Source organism: Myotis brandtii, unplaced genomic scaffold, assembly GCF_000412655.1.
Source record: "Myotis brandtii unplaced genomic scaffold, ASM41265v1 scaffold953, whole genome shotgun sequence".
NCBI lineage: Eukaryota > Metazoa > Chordata > Mammalia > Chiroptera > Vespertilionidae > Myotis > Myotis brandtii.
In genome coordinates, this window is record NW_005371933.1 from 1201750 (window position 1) to 1221663 (window position 19914).

The window sequence follows — 19914 nt, forward strand, 5'->3', positions numbered from 1 at the left end:
GGCTAAACTTCCATCTGAAATTTCAGAAGAACTTGAGTCAGCACTAAAGGGAAGAACATGGCCTTAGAGTGAGGGACCTGGGATTAGATGCCTGCTCCAGTGCTTAGCAACCATGACCTTGGCCTGTGTGCCTAAGCTCTAAGTTCCCCCATATGTACTAGTACGTAATAGGATGCGTTTGTGAGGGTTAGTGATAGTGTCCACAAAGGACCTAGCAGAAAATAGTCTCTTGTAGCTGCTGGTGGAACTTTGAAAGCCTGAACGGCAAGAATGCCACCTCTATGTTGTTATTATTATTATTATTATTATTACTGCTTGTGGAACTTTGAGAGCCTGAACGGCAAGAATGCCACCTCTATGTTGTTGTTGTTATTGTTATTATTATTATTATTAATAGTAATGATTATAACAAACCCCTTAACATTTATATGGAACTTAATCACCACATTTTGGTGTAAAGCATTTTACATATATTGGCTTATTTATTCCTCACAATAATCCTATAGGCAGGTCCTATTATTCTCTACATGCTCCAGATGAGGAAACCGAGGCACAGGCAGGGTAACTGACTTGCCCAGGTCATACGGTCGGTAAGTGGCAGAGCCAGAGTTTGAAGCCAGGCAGCATTAGCAACTGGGCTGTGCTGCCTCTGGGTGTTCAGGATGGAGAATGGGACTTCATTTCCTGGTGACCCTAGAGACACATCCCACTGAGTAGACCAGCGACGAGTGACCCTCTTTGGGTCTTACCACGGCATGGATGTGGGATCGGGTCCCCTTGTCATTGGTCTTTCCTCTGCTGACACTCCTAGACTGGAAAAAGATCCCGGGAATGGGAAACTCTTCCAGGTCCCTGAAAAAAACAAGTTTGTTTAAGATGATATGGTTGCCAGCGATGGGGTAAATTCATTTGCCTTTGTCCTTGTCTTGAGCGCATACTGAGAGTCCCATGACCAGCACCGTCTCCACTCAAACAACTTTGCTCCATCCCAGCCATGTCGGGATGGATGTGGGAGGGCGAGGTGGGGGACTCTGTGGTAACTGCAGTGAGGGGGCTCTCCCGACTGCTGGCACCTGGAAGGGAGTGTGGTAGAGCACAAGTGGACCTGACGTTGGCGCTCTTCACACTCAACCCCAGTCCCAATCTCGCTACGCTGCTCTCTGGCTGGGTGACTCGGGACAAGCTCTTTAACTTTCCTGAGCTCGAGTTTCCCCAAATGTAAAGTGGGGACAATGACAGTGACTTTCTGGGGCTCTGGTGAGGATTACCTATTTGAAAGTTGGTTGGTACAGAGCAGTTCCCATACCTTTCTCTGAGGTGCCTCTGCTCTATGTCCCCATGGGGTCATGGGCCAGAATGAGCGGGACACAGTTCAGACTGTTATAACTGATGGACTCTCCATGCATTCTCCCTTGGAGGCCTGAATTGTCTAATTATAGCTGGGGTGCCCTACCATTCTGGGATAGCTCTGTGCATGTGGGGAGAGAAATTTGTCTGTGTGATGATGCTCAGGTCCATTGAATGAGTACAGCAGGGCCCTAACATGCTCATTGTAGATGGGTATTAGCTGTGAGGTGGGCTTTAGCCAGCATTTAGATTGCTATTCACTATATTTTGTTCCCTTGTACTTGGCCATCGGAACAGGGTATAGTAATAAGTCCATGAGGGCAGGACTGTCCTTTTCATCTTATCTTCCCAGCAGGATTCAGCATAGCAGCCTTCACATAGTAAGCATTTAATCAACACTTGCCTAATAAAATAGGATAGAATAGAATAGAATAGAATGTAGAGAAGGGAGAAGTTAGGGGGGAGGAAAAACCATCAAAATGAGGACAGTTGGGGTCTGGGTCTCCCACTTTGGTTTTCCTGCTGACCCCTCATGCTGCTCTCTCTTGCAGGTCCATAGATATTTCAGAAGCTCAGAAGGTGCCGGGGTTTGTTTGCTTTATCTCTGCTGATGATATTCCTGGGAGTAACACAACTGGACTTGGTGATGATGAAACAATCTTTGCGAAGGATAAGGTATGGCTTGCATTTTTAAAATATAAAGTTAGTGGAATGAGTATTTAAGTTTTAATTTGTGCACATTCTTCCAAATCCCTCATATTGAAAAGACTATACATTTTCATGTGTTGGCATCATCCAATTGGCCAATATTCAGGAAAATCAGTAAAGGGAGAGAATATGCTTGGTAGCACTTTTTATTTTCATTTAATGTTTATTTGTTTATTTAGTTGATGGCTGCTGTTTGTACATAGTAGAATGACTCCATGCCAAAGTGGCATTAAAAAAAGGCTGGTGATTGTATTTGGACTAACAATCAGATTCTTAAGGGTACGATATTGAGTTCCGTTACTAAAAGAAAATAAAAATACATTAAATAAACTAACCAGATAGAAATCACAATACCACCATTATGTGTGTACTGATAATTCACTTATATGAAAGTCCATATATTGATTTCAACTATATATGGAATCCTGCCAAAAAACAAGTTTCCAAATATTCAAGACAGCTGCTACAAAATCCATATACTTACAGAGTAGTTCTCAAGCAGTCACTTTATAATTCCAAACGTTGCAAATTAGAAGTGGATCGGTCTTGCTGAAGGGCAAATTCACCTTATTATTGCTGTAAAAGTGAAGAAGGAAAAGAAAAGCTGTAGACCCAAGGCACAAGGACTCCAGAGGGAGAGCTTTTGATAGAAAAACCAATTGCTTTACAAACTCCAAGAGCCCCAGGAGCACGGCTAGCATTATGGTTAGTGAGAGTCATTCAGGTTCAACAACCATTGCACTAACCAATTAAGTCAATAACTTAACAGGGTCCTCAAGAAAAAATGATCAGAGACAGGCATACTAAGTATTGGTTCCTATTGTCAGAAACCTCGTTTTCCAAAGAGATGAGTTAGACAAATTTTTTGTTTGTTGCTTATTTTGGGGGGCATGTTGAAAGAAAATTCTCTCTGAAGGAGAGAATTAATCTTTTATAGGAACTGAACTATTAATTAAAAAGAATAATTATTCTACAAATCTAACAAAAAACTACGAGTCATCAAGTCTAAGAACTAGCATTTGGAAACTACTGCTTCTGGGCATCTATGTAAATATGAGATGATGGCTACCTTTGAGGAGCTGTTGGTATAAATCTGGCAAACAGAAGATGAAAGAGAGTGGGTGGTGGAAGGAAAATAAAACTGGGAGTCAGGGCCCGAGATTTAATCATGGACTGGGAACAAGCCAATTGTGATCTTGCTGTCTGGGTCTCCATCTCTTTGTATGAAGAACAAGGGGGTTGTAGTAGATCTGAATTGACAGATACAGGTCATGCTGCCATATCTCCCATTCTGCTGCTCAAGGCAGACATCACTAATCAATCACCACATTCTATCCTGGGCAGCTTCTCAATAGGCTGTCAGTACTAAATCATCAGAATTGGCCCTTGAGATGAAGTGAGTTTGCCATCCCAATACCAGTCATCTCCAAGTTCCTTTCTACTCCCACAGATTCTAAACACTTATAAAGGAGCACACAACCCAAATAATAGAATAAGGACGAGAAAAGGCCCCAGAGCATTCCTAGGATGTGTCTTAATAGGAAATTGTGGGGATGGGGGACTTCCTTTTTGCCCTTTTGAACAATTCAAAATAATTGGCTTTTTGAGGAGTTTTGTGGTGTTCTTCAATAGTCTGGCTCTACTCCTAGGTGACTTGCGTTGGGCACATCATTGGCGCCGTGGTCACCGACACCCCAGAGCATGCACAGAGAGCAGCTCAAGGAGTGAAAATCACCTATGAAGAACTTCCAGCCATTATCTCCATTGAGGTAATGAGAATGGGCTGCCTGTGGAGAGGGGTGAGCCCCCCGTCTCTGGAAGCGCACTGTTTAGGATCCTCTAGTGGAGATTCTAGCACTGGGTGGGATTTGACGAGATAGGTTTTTTAATTTCTTCCGGCCCTGGGATTGAGTGGTCCTGTGAAACCTAGACTCGGTCCACTAACTGTTAGTGCCTAACAGCCATACTGAGTCCCTCCTACCCAAGTTCAGCTCCATTTGGGCCCTTGAGGGATTCTTTGCTTTTCCTCAAGATCTAAGATCGTCTACCTCTGTCTAAGGCAGTGGTTCTCAACCTTCTGGCCCTTTAAATACAGTTCCTCATGTTGTGACCCAACCATAAAATTATTTTTGTTGCTACTTCATAACTGTAATGTTGCTACTGTTATGAATCTGATATGCAGGATGGTCTTAGGCGACCCCTGTGAAAGGGTCGTTCGACCGCCAAAGGGGTCGCGACCCACAGGTTGAGAACCCCTGGTCTAAGGAACGGGTTGACTTTCTGGGCTCCACGTGAGCTTACTTTAAATCTGTAGGAGAAGATTGCAGAGATGCCTGTGTGAAAAAGAGGAGCCACCATTCTGGGAGCTTCTCTTCCGCACTCAGAAACCACCTTCCTCCCTCTGAAAGTCAAGTAGCTGAAGCTTCTTTTTGATCCTCAGGATGCGATAAAAAACAACTCCTTTTGGGGGCCAGAGCTGAAGATCGAGAAAGGAGACCTCAGGAAGGGGTTTTCGGAAGCAGATAACATTGTTTCAGGTACAGCTGCACGTGCAGCAGTGGGATTGGGCCGACCCTGGCTTGTGAATGAAATTCAAGAGCTGTACCTTGAGTCTTGGGGCAGGGAAGGGATTTCCTATCATTTCCGAACAGAAGAGTTCCTCTGGTGTTTGTAACAAAATAGTAGACAGTTGGCTGGGAAAGAACTTCTGTCATTCTCCACTCTCCTGACTGTAGGCTGGAGACACCTAAATGATCTAGAGAGAGATTAGTGTCGTGGATTTGGAAGACTGTCTGGGGAAGGTAACAGCCTCAGATGCCTGGTCAGCCTCCGATCTGCCAGGCCTTTAACCACGTGGACTCCTGGCCCTCCCCCTCCCCCCACAAAGGCCGTTCTCACCCATCTTCAGCTAGCACTCTTGCTGCCCCCCTCCTTCTCCTCCACCATCCACACTGTGAAATCAGGTGCATAGCTCTAACCCCAGGGCAAAGTTCCCTGCCCCCCTCCTCCTCCACCATCCACACTGAAATCAGGTGCATAGCTCTAACCCCAGGGCAAAGTTGTGAGTAGATGGGCCCCTTTTGGAATTTTCTGTTTCTATTGTGCATTGCTAAGTCACTAGTAAGTTAACTCACTAACTGGCCTGATAGCTTCCGTTCTGGAAGGTATTTTTAGCTTTCCAATCACCTCTATTGATTCTTTCTTTATCTTTTCCAAAATTTTACAGTAATAGTTTGAATCTCTTCGATTTCCACTGGCTGCAGCATGAAGAGAGCTTCATGCCTGATGCATTTCAGTGTCATTCTGGTTTCTTTGTTGAGGTGGGGGGTTCAGCTCCCAGATGGCTAAGACTGAGACTCCTTTTCACACCAGTTGGGGAACCTGGAGGTTACCTGGGAGCACTTGATTCTTGCCTTGGGCACTTGGCAAGTACACACTCTTCTTAAGCAAACATGTCCCCTCTGCAGCAGCAGGCTCACTGTGGGGGTCTTGTTGCTTCCCCAGGTGAGTTGTATATTGGTGGCCAAGATCACTTCTACCTGGAGACTCAGTGCACCATCGCTGTCCCAAAAGGCGAGGCAGGGGAGATGGAGCTCTTTGTGTCCACACAGAACACCAGTAAGACCCAGGTGGGTGCCCTGTGGGTCAGCTCAGGGGCCTGTCAAGGACACCAGGGAGCTCCTGGCATTGTGGGAAATGGGAACACGGAGACCTGGGTTGGTCCATAAGGGAATTAGAGAGTAGTGGTCCTGGACCAGACCCTGTCACCAACAAGCTGGTGTCACTGAGCTTGTTATGAAATCATTCTCTTCTATAAAATAGGGCCTGGTAGGGTAGGTGTAATGATTCGATGGGTCTTAATACTTGGATAGAGCCTAGTGTTAGCTATTGTGATTCCCGTGTTGTATGGCCTTGGTCACATTGTATCTGGCCTAAGCTTCCTCGTCTGTAGAATGAAGGGGTTGGGTGATAGCTACAGGAACTACTAAATTATCTGCAGCAGCTGAAATAGTCCTCACTTCTATACTGCCTATTATGTGACAGTGGATGCCAGCGTTTTTGGCAGCCGGTTCTACACTTATGACCCACCAGTTCCTGGCTCAATGGAATGAGTTTTGCTCTGAAAGTAGCTGTGACTAGCTGCTTGCTCCTCTGGTTAAAAGCAAGTGCCTGAGTTCAGTGACTGATTAGTGTTGGATCCCAGCATCACTACCCAAGGGTCAGCACTGGGAGGAAGGGGGACAAATGGAATGAGTTTTTCTCTGAAAGTAGCTGTGACTAGCTGCTTGCCCCTCTGGTTGAAAGCAAGTGCCTGAGTTCAGTCTTCAGTGACTGATTAGTGTTGGACCCCAGGATCACTACCCAAGGGTCAGCACTGGGAGGAAGGGGGACTCTCGAATCTGGGAATTTCAGATTCGCAGCAGTAATTAGGCCTGTTCTTATCAGGCAGGCTTTGGGTGAAAGCTGAAGTAAGTCCAGATGATGTGTTCAGAGCAAGTATGTTTTCTTTTGCCCACAGAGCTTTGTTGCAAACATGCTGGGGGTTCCAGCAAACCGGATTGTGGTCCGAGTGAAGAGAATGGGAGGAGGCTTTGGAGGGAAGGAGACCCGGAGCACCCTGGTATCCACAGCAGTGGCCCTGGCTGCACACAAGTGAGTCCTCCCCATGGGCTCTGGGAAGAAGAAGGCTGCCTCTGCCAGGAAGGCTTTCTGGATTTCCCTCTTTGGGAAGTAGATTCTCTTTGCTTTTAGTTTTCACAGCCTTCGGTTTTTAGAACTTTGGGGCATAGGGGTGAAGATAACATCACGTGGTTCTTAGCGTTCTGTGTCCTTAACTCCCAACCCGGCTGTGGGGGCCCTGAGGGCAGGGACACTGCTCACATCCTGCATTCCCCACCTTGTCGGGCCCAGGGCCTAGACAGCAAAGCCGGGGTGCTGAGTGTACCAGGTGGACAAAGAAGACTTCCCTGCTGTTTTCACCCCCGAGAGTCACAGGGCTGGGCTGTTTGGGGGGACCCCAGTTTTCTTACCCTCGGGTGTTTCCCTCAGGACTGGCTGCCCTGTACGCTGCATGCTGGATCGTGATGAGGACATGCTGATCACTGGCGGCAGACATCCCTACCTGGGCAGATACAAGGTTCCAGATGTTGGGGGTTGTGCCAGGGCAGGCAGTGCCACTTCCTTAGGATGGACTCTCACTTTTCTTAGGACTATCTGTAAAAGTTGTAAGAAGAAATAGCCACCGGAGACATTCATATTGGCCAACATAGAGGGGTGATGCTGTGGATGCTGGCAGGCCTCCTAGTGTCACAGGGTGGTGGTCCCAACTTTTATGAAAGTTTTTGTCCACTCAGGTTCAGAAACATAATTGGTCAGCAGACCTGGGAAAATCCTTCCTGCAGGATGGTCTAATGTTAACATGTTCACAGCTGGTTGTGAAAACCAGGATGACTACTTAATATTTTACAATAAGAAACAAAACTTCCCAGGGCCTGGACAGGCACAAGTTGTTAGAGGCACACGTTGGTAGGGTGGGCACCTGCTTTGCCAGATCACGTGTGGCTGTGCATTGGCCAATTTCCCTATAAGACAGGCCTTTTCTGGGTGACCAGTTCCTGTTCTGACTTTGAATCCTGTCCCCTTGCACACCAGTACCACCTTTCAGGTTCCAGTCTAGCTCTGTGAACTTGGGCGTCCTCTCTCTCCACGAGCTGGCTTTGAACACCCGCACTTTGAACTCTTCTCATTGTTTCATGATTGAACTTCCCCAAAGGGATTATATTTCTCTTAATTCTTGTGGGCTTAAAGAAAGTAACTTGGTTTTTGGGGGTCCCAGTTTCTTCACTTATCAAGTGACCCTTAAGAGTTTGTTTCGATGATTACGTATGGTGAGGGGTGTCAGAGCACGCTGAAGCTCTTGTAAAGTGTAGCTTTTGTTGTTTTCTGGTCAAAAGCTATGAGGAGAGACACCAGCCACTTTCCCAGTTTCTTTTCCCAGTCCTTCCTGCCTGCCCTGTCATTACCAACACTATATTTTCTATATTTTTCCAGGTAGCAAAAGTGGGAGGGGAGAGGTGGAGATAGACAGGGGTAGAACCAGAAGGCAGGAGTAGGTAGAAAGGAGGACTAGTGTGGGGAGAAGGTGTTCCAGGGTTGAGCCCAGGGTACATCCCTGGGGAGATGTTAGTTCCTTTCTTCTGGTTCTGATGATGTCTTATGTTCACCTTTTTTCATGGTGTGGTGTCTTGCTCTTTCTGTTTCCCCCAGGCAGCGTAGGTGGGAGGGGAGAGGTAGAGATAGACAGAGCAAGGGGACTGTTGGGAAACCACTCTCTTTCTCATCAGGTTGGCTTCATGAAGACGGGGAGGATTGTCGCCCTGGAGGTGGAGCACTACAGCAATGCCGGGAACTCCCTGGATCTCTCTAGGGGTGTAAGTAGGGCCTCTTCCTGCACGTCGGGGTGACTGGGAGCTTAAGTGCGTGCCCCCCGCCAACCTATTCATACAGCTAGGTACACACCTCCTCCATTCTTGCCTGTTATGTTGCAATAGCTTCCCAACTGGTCCCTGCCTTCAAAGATTCCCCATCCTTGGTTAATCTCTAAAGCACAAAGATGAGCATCTTTCTTCTCTGATTGGAAACTCATCCTTCTTGTGCAAGATATTTTAACAAGCAAGCAAAGTTAGTTACAAACTTCATATATAATATGGTGACATTGTGTGTGTGTGCATGTATGTCTAGCGATATGCATGGAAAAGTCTGAAGGAGATACACCAAACAGTGATTGGATGGGTTAAGGGGGCGGGGGGGACACACACTGTCATTTTCTACACTGCACATTTCTGTGATATTTGAATTTTAAATAAGGAGTTGAGTTACTTTTTAAAAAACAATTTATGGAAATATAGTTTACATACCATAAAGTTCACCCATTTGAATGATATAATTTCATGGTTTTAAAGTCATGCACCATCATCACCATCCAGGTTCTGAACATTTCGATCTCCTCCAAATGACCTCTTGTGCCCATTTGCAGTTACTCTTGTTCCCATGCCCAGGACCAGACGTCCACTAATCCACTTTCAGTCTTTGTAGATTTTCCTTTTCAAATAACTGGAATCATGCACTATGTATGATTTTGTATCTGGCTTTTTTCTCTCAGAATAATGTTTTTGAGTTCATCCATGTTATAGCATGCGTCGTTCCTCCATTCATTTTTATTGATAAATAATATTTCTTGATATAGACCATATTTGGTTTTCTATTAACTACTTGTTGAACATTTGGTTATTTCCAGTTTTTAGCTTTTGTGGCTAATGCTGCTTTGAACATTCTCCTAAGAGTCTTGTATAGACATATTTTTGTCAACCTTGAAAATTAAGTTATCTTGGTGGTACTCCTTTTAAAATTTTTTTTTAAAAAAACCTTAATTTTATAACCATACTAGTTACATGTGCATAGATTCTTGTTGTAAAGAAAAAGTCATCTCTAGCTGGTTTGGCTCAATGGATAGAGCATTGGCCTGTAGACTGAAGGGTCCCGGGTTCGATTCAGGTCAAGGGCACATGCCTGGGTTTGGGCTCGATCCCCAGTAGGGGGTATGCAGGAGGCAGTCAATCAATGATTCTCTCTCAGCATAGATGTTTCTATCTCTCTCACCCTTCCTCTCTGAAATCAATAAAAATATATTGTAAAAAAAGAAAAAGTCAAACATTTCAGGAAAAGCAGAAGTTTTTCACTATCCGCCTCCCCAACCCCTCCCTGCTAGGAGCTCTCTAATCGGCTCAATTAGGAAACTTCACACTTCAGCTCTGCTGTAAAAATTGTTCAAAAAAGAAAATATTTTTAGTGTTCTTACAGTTCACAACACTGGCTTCTTGGTGTTGTAGAAAAATCAGATTGAAAAAGATGTAGTACTTGTCCCCAAAGATTTTACAAGCTTTTAAATTCAATCCAGCAAATATTTATCAAGTGCCTAGGGTGGCAACATGAAAAAGCATATAGCATTGTTTCTGCCCTCAGGAAGTTCCCGGCATGGTGAGGGAGACAGATAATAACAGACAAGAGAAAATAAAAGTGTAAGTTGATAGCATGCAAAGGAAAAGCAAAGAGGGAATTGAGACATACAAAAATTGTTTAGGATGACTAGGACTGAAATAATTAGACACAAAAAGCAACCTGTGGGAAAGAGAAACTGTGTGAGGAAGTAAGCTAAAACCCAAATGAAACAGCCCAGCTGGCGTGGCTCAATGGTTGAGCATCTGCCTATGAGCCAGGAGGTCATTGTTCGATTCCAGGTCAGGGCTTGATCCCCAGTGCGGGCGTGCAGGAGACAGGTGATCAGTGATTTTCTCTCATTATTGATCTCTCCCTCTTCCTTCCTCTCTGTGCCCGATTATATATATATATAATCAAACTAATAAAACCCACACCCAAATGAAACAAATAAAAGCTACCATTTATGGCTTCAGAGAGATGAGTTATTACACCTTAAGGAAAGAACAATATGCTATAAAAATGGACCAGCCAGAGAATAAAAATGAACTCCTGTGAATCATAACCGTGGAAGCAGAAGTTTTGAAAGAACATGGAGGAGGTCTGCCCCCAAAAGAGAAAATAATGTGCAAATAAAAGGAGAGAAAATACAAAAAAATTTGAGAGCCAGTCCAGAAGATCTATATAGTAGAAATTCAAAAGGGAAGAATGGAAAAAAGAGAGAAGTAAACTCTCAAGAAGCAATTCAAGCAGTTTCCCCAAACTGATGAGCATACATTTTTAAGTTGACTTAGTAATAAATGCCCAGAGAACTAAGCAAGTGGAAAAATAAAGACAAAAATTATAAACTCCAGGGGGAAATGTTATCAAGCAAGAGAAGTAATCATAGCATTAAACTGACTGTTGATCAGATAGAAATATAACTATATGGGAAGGACAGGGGACAGGAAGTAGGTGTGCATTCAGGGGAAGTGGGTTTGGTGGAAATTAAATCCTCAAAAGTCTACAACTGGAAAAGTTAGGGGTGGCAATATAAGCACATGCTTAGAAATATGGATGTTAATTAAATAGCTGATAAAGAATATCACAGAGAAGAAACATAGGATTACTTTTTTTTAGATAACCTAATGAGAAGATTTCAATAAATAACTAATAAATATGGTTTTGCCAAAGTCCAAATAGACTGTATATACATTGGGCCTTTTTCTTGAATTGGTTGGGGTCCAGGAGACTTCTCTTAATATATTTAACTAGATGATACAATTGCATGGTTTGAAATTTAAAAGATGCAAAGGACATATATGAGAAGCCCCCCAGCCACTTCATCTCTCACCACACACTTCCCTTCCTGAAGACAACTATAATCCAATCCTTTCAACCTATTTAAATGGGAGGATACTCTAGTTGTCCTCCTGCAACTTGCTTCCTTTTTCCTATCAACCTTACATTTTTGAGATTATATATTTTGAAACATGCAGACCCAGATTGCTCATTTTTATTTGTCTGTAACAATGCTGTCCAATAAAACTTTTTGCCATGCAAATATAAAAACTAAAAAAGTTGTTCTCTCCCATTTTGGCTCCCTCTGCTTTAGGTAATGGAGCGAACTCTACTCCATATGGACAACTGCTACAAAATCCCCAACATCCGGGGCACTGGGCGGCTATGCAAGACCAACCTGTCCTCCAACACGGCCTTCCGGGGTTTCGGGGGGCCCCAGGGGATGCTCATTGCCGAGCACTGGATGAGTGAAGTTGCAGTGACCTGTGGGCTGCCTGCTGAGGAAGTAAGCTGGGAATTTGGTGGCACAGGTCAAAGTGGGCTAGCCTACTTTGTGTTTTGGGTATCTCCCCTGGGGACAGAGGACAGGCAGGGGCTGATGAGAGGGGCCGGAAGCTTAACTGTAGGATTTGCCCTCATCTCACGCCAACAAGGCCTCAGTGTCTCTCTCCTTGGGAAGGTGCGGAGGAAGAACATGTACAAAGAAGGGGACCTGACATTCTTCGACCAGAAGCTTGAGGGGTTCACCTTGCCCAGGTGCTGGGATGAATGTCTGGCAAGCTCTCAGTATCACGCTCGGAAGAGTGAGGTTGACAAGTTCAACAAGTAAGCGCTGGGAGGGGCGGCGTTTTATATTCTACGGCCTTTTTGCTGAACTCAGAATACAAAGCTAATAGTTTAATGAATAACTTATGAGGTTGCTGTATTTGCCAACTCGTTCATAGGCATCCCTTTAAGATTGTGAAATGATCTTAGCCCAAGGCAGGTGGGCTCAGCCTGCATTCGATGTCATAACCCCTCAGTGTGGTATTTTTTCATCTTTGTCTACTTCCTGGTCATACCACATTCTATAGACACCAACCCAGGACTGAGAATGCCAGAGTTATGCACCTGCCTCTAACACTAATCTATAAATGTCACCGTGGCAGTCACCCCACCTCCTTGGGCCTCAGTTTCATCATATACAAAGGGGGTAATTCTGCTGGCTCTGTCTTCTTCGCTAAATTATTGGGAAAACCAAATATAAAGCACAGAGGAGGTGCTATCATTATCATCAGTGAGCCCCAGTCCTTCCCTGGGATGAGCACAGTCCAAGGTCACCAGGACAGTCTGACCCAATCTGAATTCCACTTGGGGAAGAAGAGTGATGATTCTTTCAAGTCAGATGCTCAGGGGTGGGCCCTGCTCCGGTTGCACTGAAGGACCCAGAACCCAAATCCCTGCCTTTCCCATTCTGTCCACACAATGCAGATATCACACTGACTCTTTGGGCAGCTCTGAGGATGCCTAATATCAATTTTAAATTATTGCCAGAAAACTTGTTCAACCAGACGAAAATAGGATAGAGAAGATACTATGAGAATGTTCCTTTTCCTCCAGGGAGAATTGTTGGAAAAAGAGAGGACTGTGCATAATTCCTACCAAGTTTGGAATATCCTTCCTTACTCCTTTTCTGAATCAGGTAATTGCTTTATATAATTCTGTCCATTTCCAGGAGACTGGGGCCCCATTTCCCCCTCTTTGCAAGGGAAAGCCAACTGGCCCTGTTAACAGAACTGGCTAAGGAGCTCTTTGCTGTGTAAATGAATTTGCATATCCTTTATTTGTACAGTATGCCACAGGACAGCCTGAGACTCAGAGACCTGGGGTCAAATTCTAGTTCTCACCCTTCCTGATTGCAGGACCATGGACAGTTACTCGGCTTCTGATCTTATTTCTTCATTTATAGAGGGAGGACAAAGATATTTAACCTCCCTCCCTCTGAGGATGGGAGGCAGAGAGAGCGAGAGAGAGCTAAAAAATTTTTGCAAAGTGCTGAAGGGTTGCCTAATTAAACCATGAGATTTATACTGCTTTAATTTTTGTCGGGAGTTTATATCCAAAATGTTGCTGCTGGTTCTCTTTTCCCTGGGCTGCAGTACCTTTTGTCTCAAGTCTTAAGCTGAACTAGAATTGACTACCTTTGTGGCTGGCATTCTTCTCTCCCCTCAGGCAGGAGCCCTGATTCATGTGTACACAGATGGCTCCGTGCTGCTGACCCATGGGGGCACTGAGATGGGCCAGGGTCTCCACACCAAGATGGTACAGGTGAGCAGCCTGCGGACTGTGGTATCTGTGTAGGGGAGATGCTGGGAGAAACTGAGGGATGGGATATCCCAGGAGCAGAATCAGGCCTAGACTCTGGCCCTGGCTCTGCTGCCCATTTAAATGTGACCTTGAGCAAGGGTTTCCTCATTTGTGCCAAGGGGTTGGCCTTGTGTTGTCTGAGGTCACTTCCGTCACCAACACTCTAGGGTTCTGCGACTATGTGTAAGGTGGGTGTTGTGTATATAAAGGTAGCTAGTTCCGCACAAGTGAGCCGCCTCACAGTGGAGTTGGATGAGAGTGAGCACACCTGCTTGGCTCCTGGGGACTGGCCAAATGGGATTTTTTAAAATAAGGGTTAGCTTTAAATGGCACTTTACAAAAATTTTATTTTTCAATTGCACTTTACATTCAATGTTATTTTGTAATAGTTTCAGGTGTACAGTACAGTGGTTAGACCAGTGGTTCCCAAACTTATTTGGCCTACCGCCCCCTTTCCAGAAAAAATATTACTCAGCCCCTGGAAATTAATTTTTTTTAAATTTTAATAGCAGTTTCTCATCCCCCCCAAATGCCCCTGGGGCCATCCCCGCCCCCCCCCCCCCGATCGCTGCAGCGCCCACCCGGGGGCGGTAGCGCCCACTTTGGGAATCACTGGGTTAGACAATCATATACTTTACAACGTGTTCCCTCTGATTTTTCTAGTACCCACCTGGCACCATACATAGTTATTACAATATTATTGGCTATATTGCCTATGCTGTAATTTACATCCCCGGGACTATATTGTAACTACCACTTTGTTAAAAGGCACTTTAATCACCATGAGGTTTAAAAAATTTTTCTCCACCCAAACCATTCCATAAAGTGCTGCTTCAAGTTCAAGCAGACATGGGAACATTCCAGCCTCAGTAGAATTATAGTTTACAAAACTGTCTCCTTGCCTGTACCTGTGAACCTAAATCCTGTCTTGGGGGAAAGGCAGCCAAGTCCCATGCTCTCCCCTTCCCTAAAGGAACATTCTTAAAGAATCTTCTCTATCATATGTATGTCGTCTTTCTTCGCAGGTGGCCGGCAAAGCTCTGAAAATCCCCACCTCTAAGATTTACATCAGCGAGACGAGCACTAGTACAGTGCCCAACACCTCTCCCACGGCCGCCTCTGTCAGCACTGACATCAATGGACAGGCTGTCTATGTAAGGAGCCTCAGGAACCAGCGGAGCGGAGGGCCAGACCAGGGCTTTGGGCCCAGGGAGTCCCTGGGATGGGAGCTGGAGTGGTCCTTGCAGGCTCTTGGCTGTGACCATGCCTTGGGCTCTTTTACTGAGCAGAACCCTGCTCCTCCAAATGCTGAGCTAAAAGAGAGAACCACTATCATGTCCATCAGAGTCAGGAAGGATGAGGGGAGGAGGGGGAAGAGAGTTGGAGAAATACAGGGGATTCTGGGGAGACATACTCTTGGTGTGAGAACTGGCCACTGGACAATGGGCTGAGATTGAAATGGGGTGGGCCAGGTCAGACCTACCTGCTTTCTCTCCCAGGTGGAGGATATCATCAAACAAATGTGAGACAGTACCTCCTTAGAGAGCCCTCAAGCATTTTACCTGTTGTCAGTGTGAGAACTGGCTTAGGAAGTGCTCTCCAAGCACAGGACAGTGGTGATCCCTTGGGAAGGGTCTAGTAGTGGTTTCCCCCCTAGCCTCGGTGATGTCTTAGAGCAGTGGTCACCAACCTTTTGGACCTCACAGACCACTAGTGGTCCACGGACCACTGTTTGGTGACTGCTGCTCCAAAGGTTTTCTTAAACCATCGGTCGCCAACCTTTCGGACCTCATGGGCCACCAGTGGTCCACGAACCACCGGTTGGTGACTGCTGTCTTAGAGGGTGACAAGACTGTTTGAATGGCGCCCTGGGCACAGCATCCCTGGGAGGTGGCTCGGTGGAGGCTCTCAGGTTTTCCCTGTGCTGGGGCATGCAGAGGGCTGACGGGTCTGGTGTGTGGTGGATGTGTTCTTTAGGAAGCTTGTCAGACCATCCTGAAGAGGCTGGAGCCCTTCAAGAGAAAGAACCCCAGTGGCTCCTGGGAAGACTGGGTAAGTCTGAGCTTCTCCAAGTCACTTTTGCAAATGAGAGTGAAATGAAGATCAGGAATAGGAGGTGTTGATCTAGTCACACAGCGGGGAGAAGTTGAGGGAGTCTGCATGCTTTCACAGGACAAGTAGATGCTCACTCTTGCTGGACCCCATTTCTCAGTGGTGTTCACAGTTGAGGGAAGTCACTGAGAAAAATGTTTGATCCAGGATTTTGATAGCTCTGTGGGAATTAGGGGTTTGGCTACCCTGAGCCCCAGAAGAGAGGCTCAGCAAACACACCTCACTGTGAATTCTTCCCTCAGCCTAGTCCCACACCTCATTCGTCCACAGGCTTGATCAGCTGGGTTTTCTTCAAACTCCTTTTCTCAGAGGTCTGCCCCTACCAGCCTCTCCCCTTACCCAGCTTTTGAGTCCGGGTCCACTGAGATTCCATCTGTGAGGAAGCGGGAGGAAGACATTGTACAAGGGTTATATCATTCCTGTGGTTTAGGGAGTCACACAGCAAGCACTCCTAATAAGAATGAACCCGATTCTCTGATTTCTGGTTGGGAGGCCTGCATGTGAGAAACCCTGGGAGGGAAGCTGCAGGAAGGCTCTCAGGTGGGAGACTTTAGCTTCTCCAAGATGCAGAACTATTAATGGTGGCCCTGCTTCACCATTCCCTGTATCAGAATGGGAGAACTGGGCACAGCAATGACACATAATATGTGACTGCACATGAACCAGCTCAGATAGTACAATAGGTTCAAAAAATGAACTCTTTTGGGGGCATGCAGGAGGCAGCTGATGGATGTTTCTCATCTTACTCAGCCTCCCAAACCTCTCCTTCCCTTCCCATACTCATAACACCACACACATAAATACCTCACGGAGGGAGGTTGATTTGGGTAGTTTAGGTTTTAGTGTAGATTTGGAAGGTGATGTTGACGTTTTCAACAACAGCCTTTACAATTTGTTGACCTGAGCTTTGTCCTCAACCATGAGCTGTATAGTCCAGTGTTCTTTATAAGCAGATAACCTCAAAAAAGGCCACAATCAAAAAGACATGATCAGGAATGATAGGCACCAAATCTCCTACTGAGTCTGTACTGTATTGAAAATAAGCCATTACTACCACTACCACTATATATGCATATATTTGATTCCATATACATATGGTAAGGATCTTAAAGAAACTTTTCTAAACCTCTGTTTTCTCATCTATAAAATGAAGATAATAAGAATACTGATTCTACAGGGTTGTGCTGCATATTAAGTCAGATGATGTGTGCAAATTATTCAATAGCATCTGGTACATAGTAAAGAGCTTTATTACTGACAATAATCATGATGCAAACTGTAGCAACAATAAATTAAATCTTAGTGCTGTGCCAGTGCTAGGGATACCCTAGAGCAGCGGTTCTCAACCTGTGGGTCGCGACCCTTTCACAGGGGTCGCCTAAGACCATCGGAAAACACATTTGTAATTACATATTGTTTTTGTGATTCATCACTATGCTTTAATTATGTTCAATTTGTAACAATGAAATTGGGGGTCACCACCACATGAGGAACTGTATTAAAGGGTCGCGGCATTAGGAAGGTTGAGAACCACTGCCCTAGAGAATGTATGTAGTTTAGGAGATAGGGTGGGTGGATAGATAGATGGATAGCTTTATTAATAGGAAAGTACCAACACGAACACAGGCATCAAATAAACAACGTAGAGAGTTGCTGTTGTAAAGACCGAGGCAATGGAAGAGTGGCAATGGTGTGTGTGCTACACCAGAGAAGACTGGAGCCCTTAACATCAGGTATTTGCTCTCTAGGCAATGGGGAGTCATTGAAAGCTCTAGAGAAGGAGAGTGACATGGGCAGTGCAGTATGTTAAGATGATCACTCGGCTGGGCTGGGTTACACAGCAGTAGGGGGAGGCGACTTGAGGCAGGAAGACCAGTTAGGAGACCATTGTAGTGCTCCAGGCTTTGATGTCAAGGACCTGATGCAGGGGGTGGTGGTGAGGGTGTGAGGTGAGGTGTGGAAGTGAGAGTCACCAGTCAAGGGTTGATCAACTTCCAGATGAGGAGGATGAGCATACAAAGGCTTAGTCCTGGGTCATGGTTACTGGAAACCATGCTTACCCCTTCCTGATGGCCATTTCTTCTCCTCAGGTCACGGCTGCCTACCAGGATGCAGTGAGCTTGTCTGCTACTGGGTTTTACAAGTATGTACGGTGGTGATCTCACCCATCTCACAACGTGCTGTCATTCTGGCCTCTCAGGTCCTTCCTAATCCTGAATTCTATCAGCCTGTGGTCAGGAGAGAACAGTTCCACCAAAACTCTGACCTCTTCAGCGTACTTCCACTCATTTCAACGTAAAGATGCTCTAAAATACGTGGGGTTACCAAGCTACGTGCCCAGGAGGCAAAAGCATGAGCTGCCATATCAGGGACCCCCATTCTAGTTCTGGTCTTAGTGGACTATTGCCCTTGGGGAAATCAGTGGTTCCCTCTGAACCTGTAACCTCATTTATGACAGAATGGGACAGTTACCAACCACTCCTCTGTCAGCACTCCCCTGTGACAACCAGGGCGTCCTATGTTCTGAGTTACCTACACATGCTACTTTGTACTATTCATTAGATTTCTTTTGTTTTTCTTTTGTTTTTCTTTTCTTTTCTTTTCTTATCTTTTCTTTTTTCCTTCCTTCCTTCCTTCCTTCCTTCCTTCCTTCCTTCCTTCCTTCCTTCCTTCCTTCCTTCCTTCCTTTTATCATGCATTGGATTTCTTTATGGAGACTTTACTTCAAAAGAATGAGAGGAAGCCTGGCCAGTGTGGTTCAGTGGTTGAGCATCAACCCATGAACCAAGAAGTCACCAGTTTGATTCCTGGTCAGGATACATGCCCAGGTTGCGGACTAAATACCCAGTAGGGGGCATGCAGGAGGCAGCAGATTGATGTTTCTCATCAATGTTTCCATCTCTCTATTTCTCTCCCTCCCTCCCTCTCTAAAAAATCAACAAAAACATAAAAAAGAGAATGAGGGGAAGATTTAGAGCATACGGTCTTGTTACAAGATGTGAAATTCAACAGAACTTAAAGTGAGATTTAGAAAAGAGCATGTACCTTGTGTAACTTTAAAATTCAGTAGCTGCATGAAGAATTAGAGACCCGGCCCATCTGATTTAGAAGCTGTAAAAAGACAGGATCATATCGACTTGTCAGCCACAACGTTTTAGCTTTCTCTGGGAAGTTTAACGAGGACCTTTTCTTTCATAGATCAATAGATTTGGCAAACAGTTCAATGTTTACTTCAAAAGGTCTTTTTTTGTAAATATATATTTTTATTTTGTAGGCAAAGTAATGTTTTGTCAGTGCTCCCTGGGTTATATAACATTTGGCGTACACAAACATAAGCTAGTGCAGGTTTTCTCACAAATTCACATTCCATTTTTGGAGTTGATAAACTGGGGTTATATACAGAAACACCCAGATGAAGGTGGGGAAGCCAGAGGTCAAAGACAGTGGTGGTTTCCCCTGGGAGAAGCCTTCTCCCTCAACCCTGCATTGGTGTTCTTCTCATGCAGATTCTGGCCACATTAGCTCACATAATTTCTGTGTAATGTATAGAATACCATAGATACTACTATAAACTCTAGTGTGAGAATATACACACACATGTACACACACACATATATGGGACTCACTCAAAATTAGAATTCACATTAGCTCACATAATTTCTGTGTAATGCACACACACACATATATGGGACTCACTCAAAATTAGAATTATAGAAGATAGGATTGAAGAAGAAAAAATGTAAGAGGCCATCTGCTTTTATTAATAACACTTTCCTCAAATCATTTGTTGAAATTTAGAAGGGACCAATAGAAGAAGAGTAACACAGGCAAGAGGCTACTTAAAAGTGCACCCAGGCTGGCCTGAGATACTGATCTTGTTAATTTCCACCTTGAGGAAGAAGGGCAGGTGAGCCTGTGGGAACAGCCCAGGAGCCAGCACAGGAGCCTTCGGTTCTGAGATCTTGAATTCTAGCTCATAGATCCTCTGGGGTGTGACTTTCACGTCCTTCGTGAGCTGGGAGAACTCTGTCAGTTTCCACCACGTAGAGGCCAGCACGCTGACTCTAAACACCGCTCAGCTGTACGGAATGATTCACCCGAGGGTCATTGGCAAAACAAATCAGT

General features: G+C 45.1%; 1 protein-coding gene across 2 annotated transcripts in view; it reads left to right on the forward strand.

Annotated features, from left to right (window-relative positions):
* XDH (xanthine dehydrogenase) overlaps positions 1-19914 on the forward strand; it is a 64235-nt gene that overhangs the window by 36918 nt on the left and 7403 nt on the right. For both annotated transcript variants that reach the window (XM_005886054.2, XM_005886053.2), the window contains exons 18-31: positions 1899-2022; positions 3705-3824; positions 4496-4592; positions 5560-5684; positions 6575-6708; positions 7105-7192; positions 8400-8486; positions 11645-11836; positions 12011-12156; positions 12931-13012; positions 13543-13638; positions 14703-14831; positions 15655-15729; positions 17880-17932. In XM_005886054.2, coding sequence (XP_005886116.1) covers positions 1899-2022; positions 3705-3824; positions 4496-4592; positions 5560-5684; positions 6575-6708; positions 7105-7192; positions 8400-8486; positions 11645-11836; positions 12011-12156; positions 12931-13012; positions 13543-13638; positions 14703-14831; positions 15655-15729; positions 17880-17932 — 1548 coding nt within the window. The remainder of the gene's footprint in view (positions 1-1898; positions 2023-3704; positions 3825-4495; positions 4593-5559; positions 5685-6574; positions 6709-7104; positions 7193-8399; positions 8487-11644; positions 11837-12010; positions 12157-12930; positions 13013-13542; positions 13639-14702; positions 14832-15654; positions 15730-17879; positions 17933-19914) is intronic.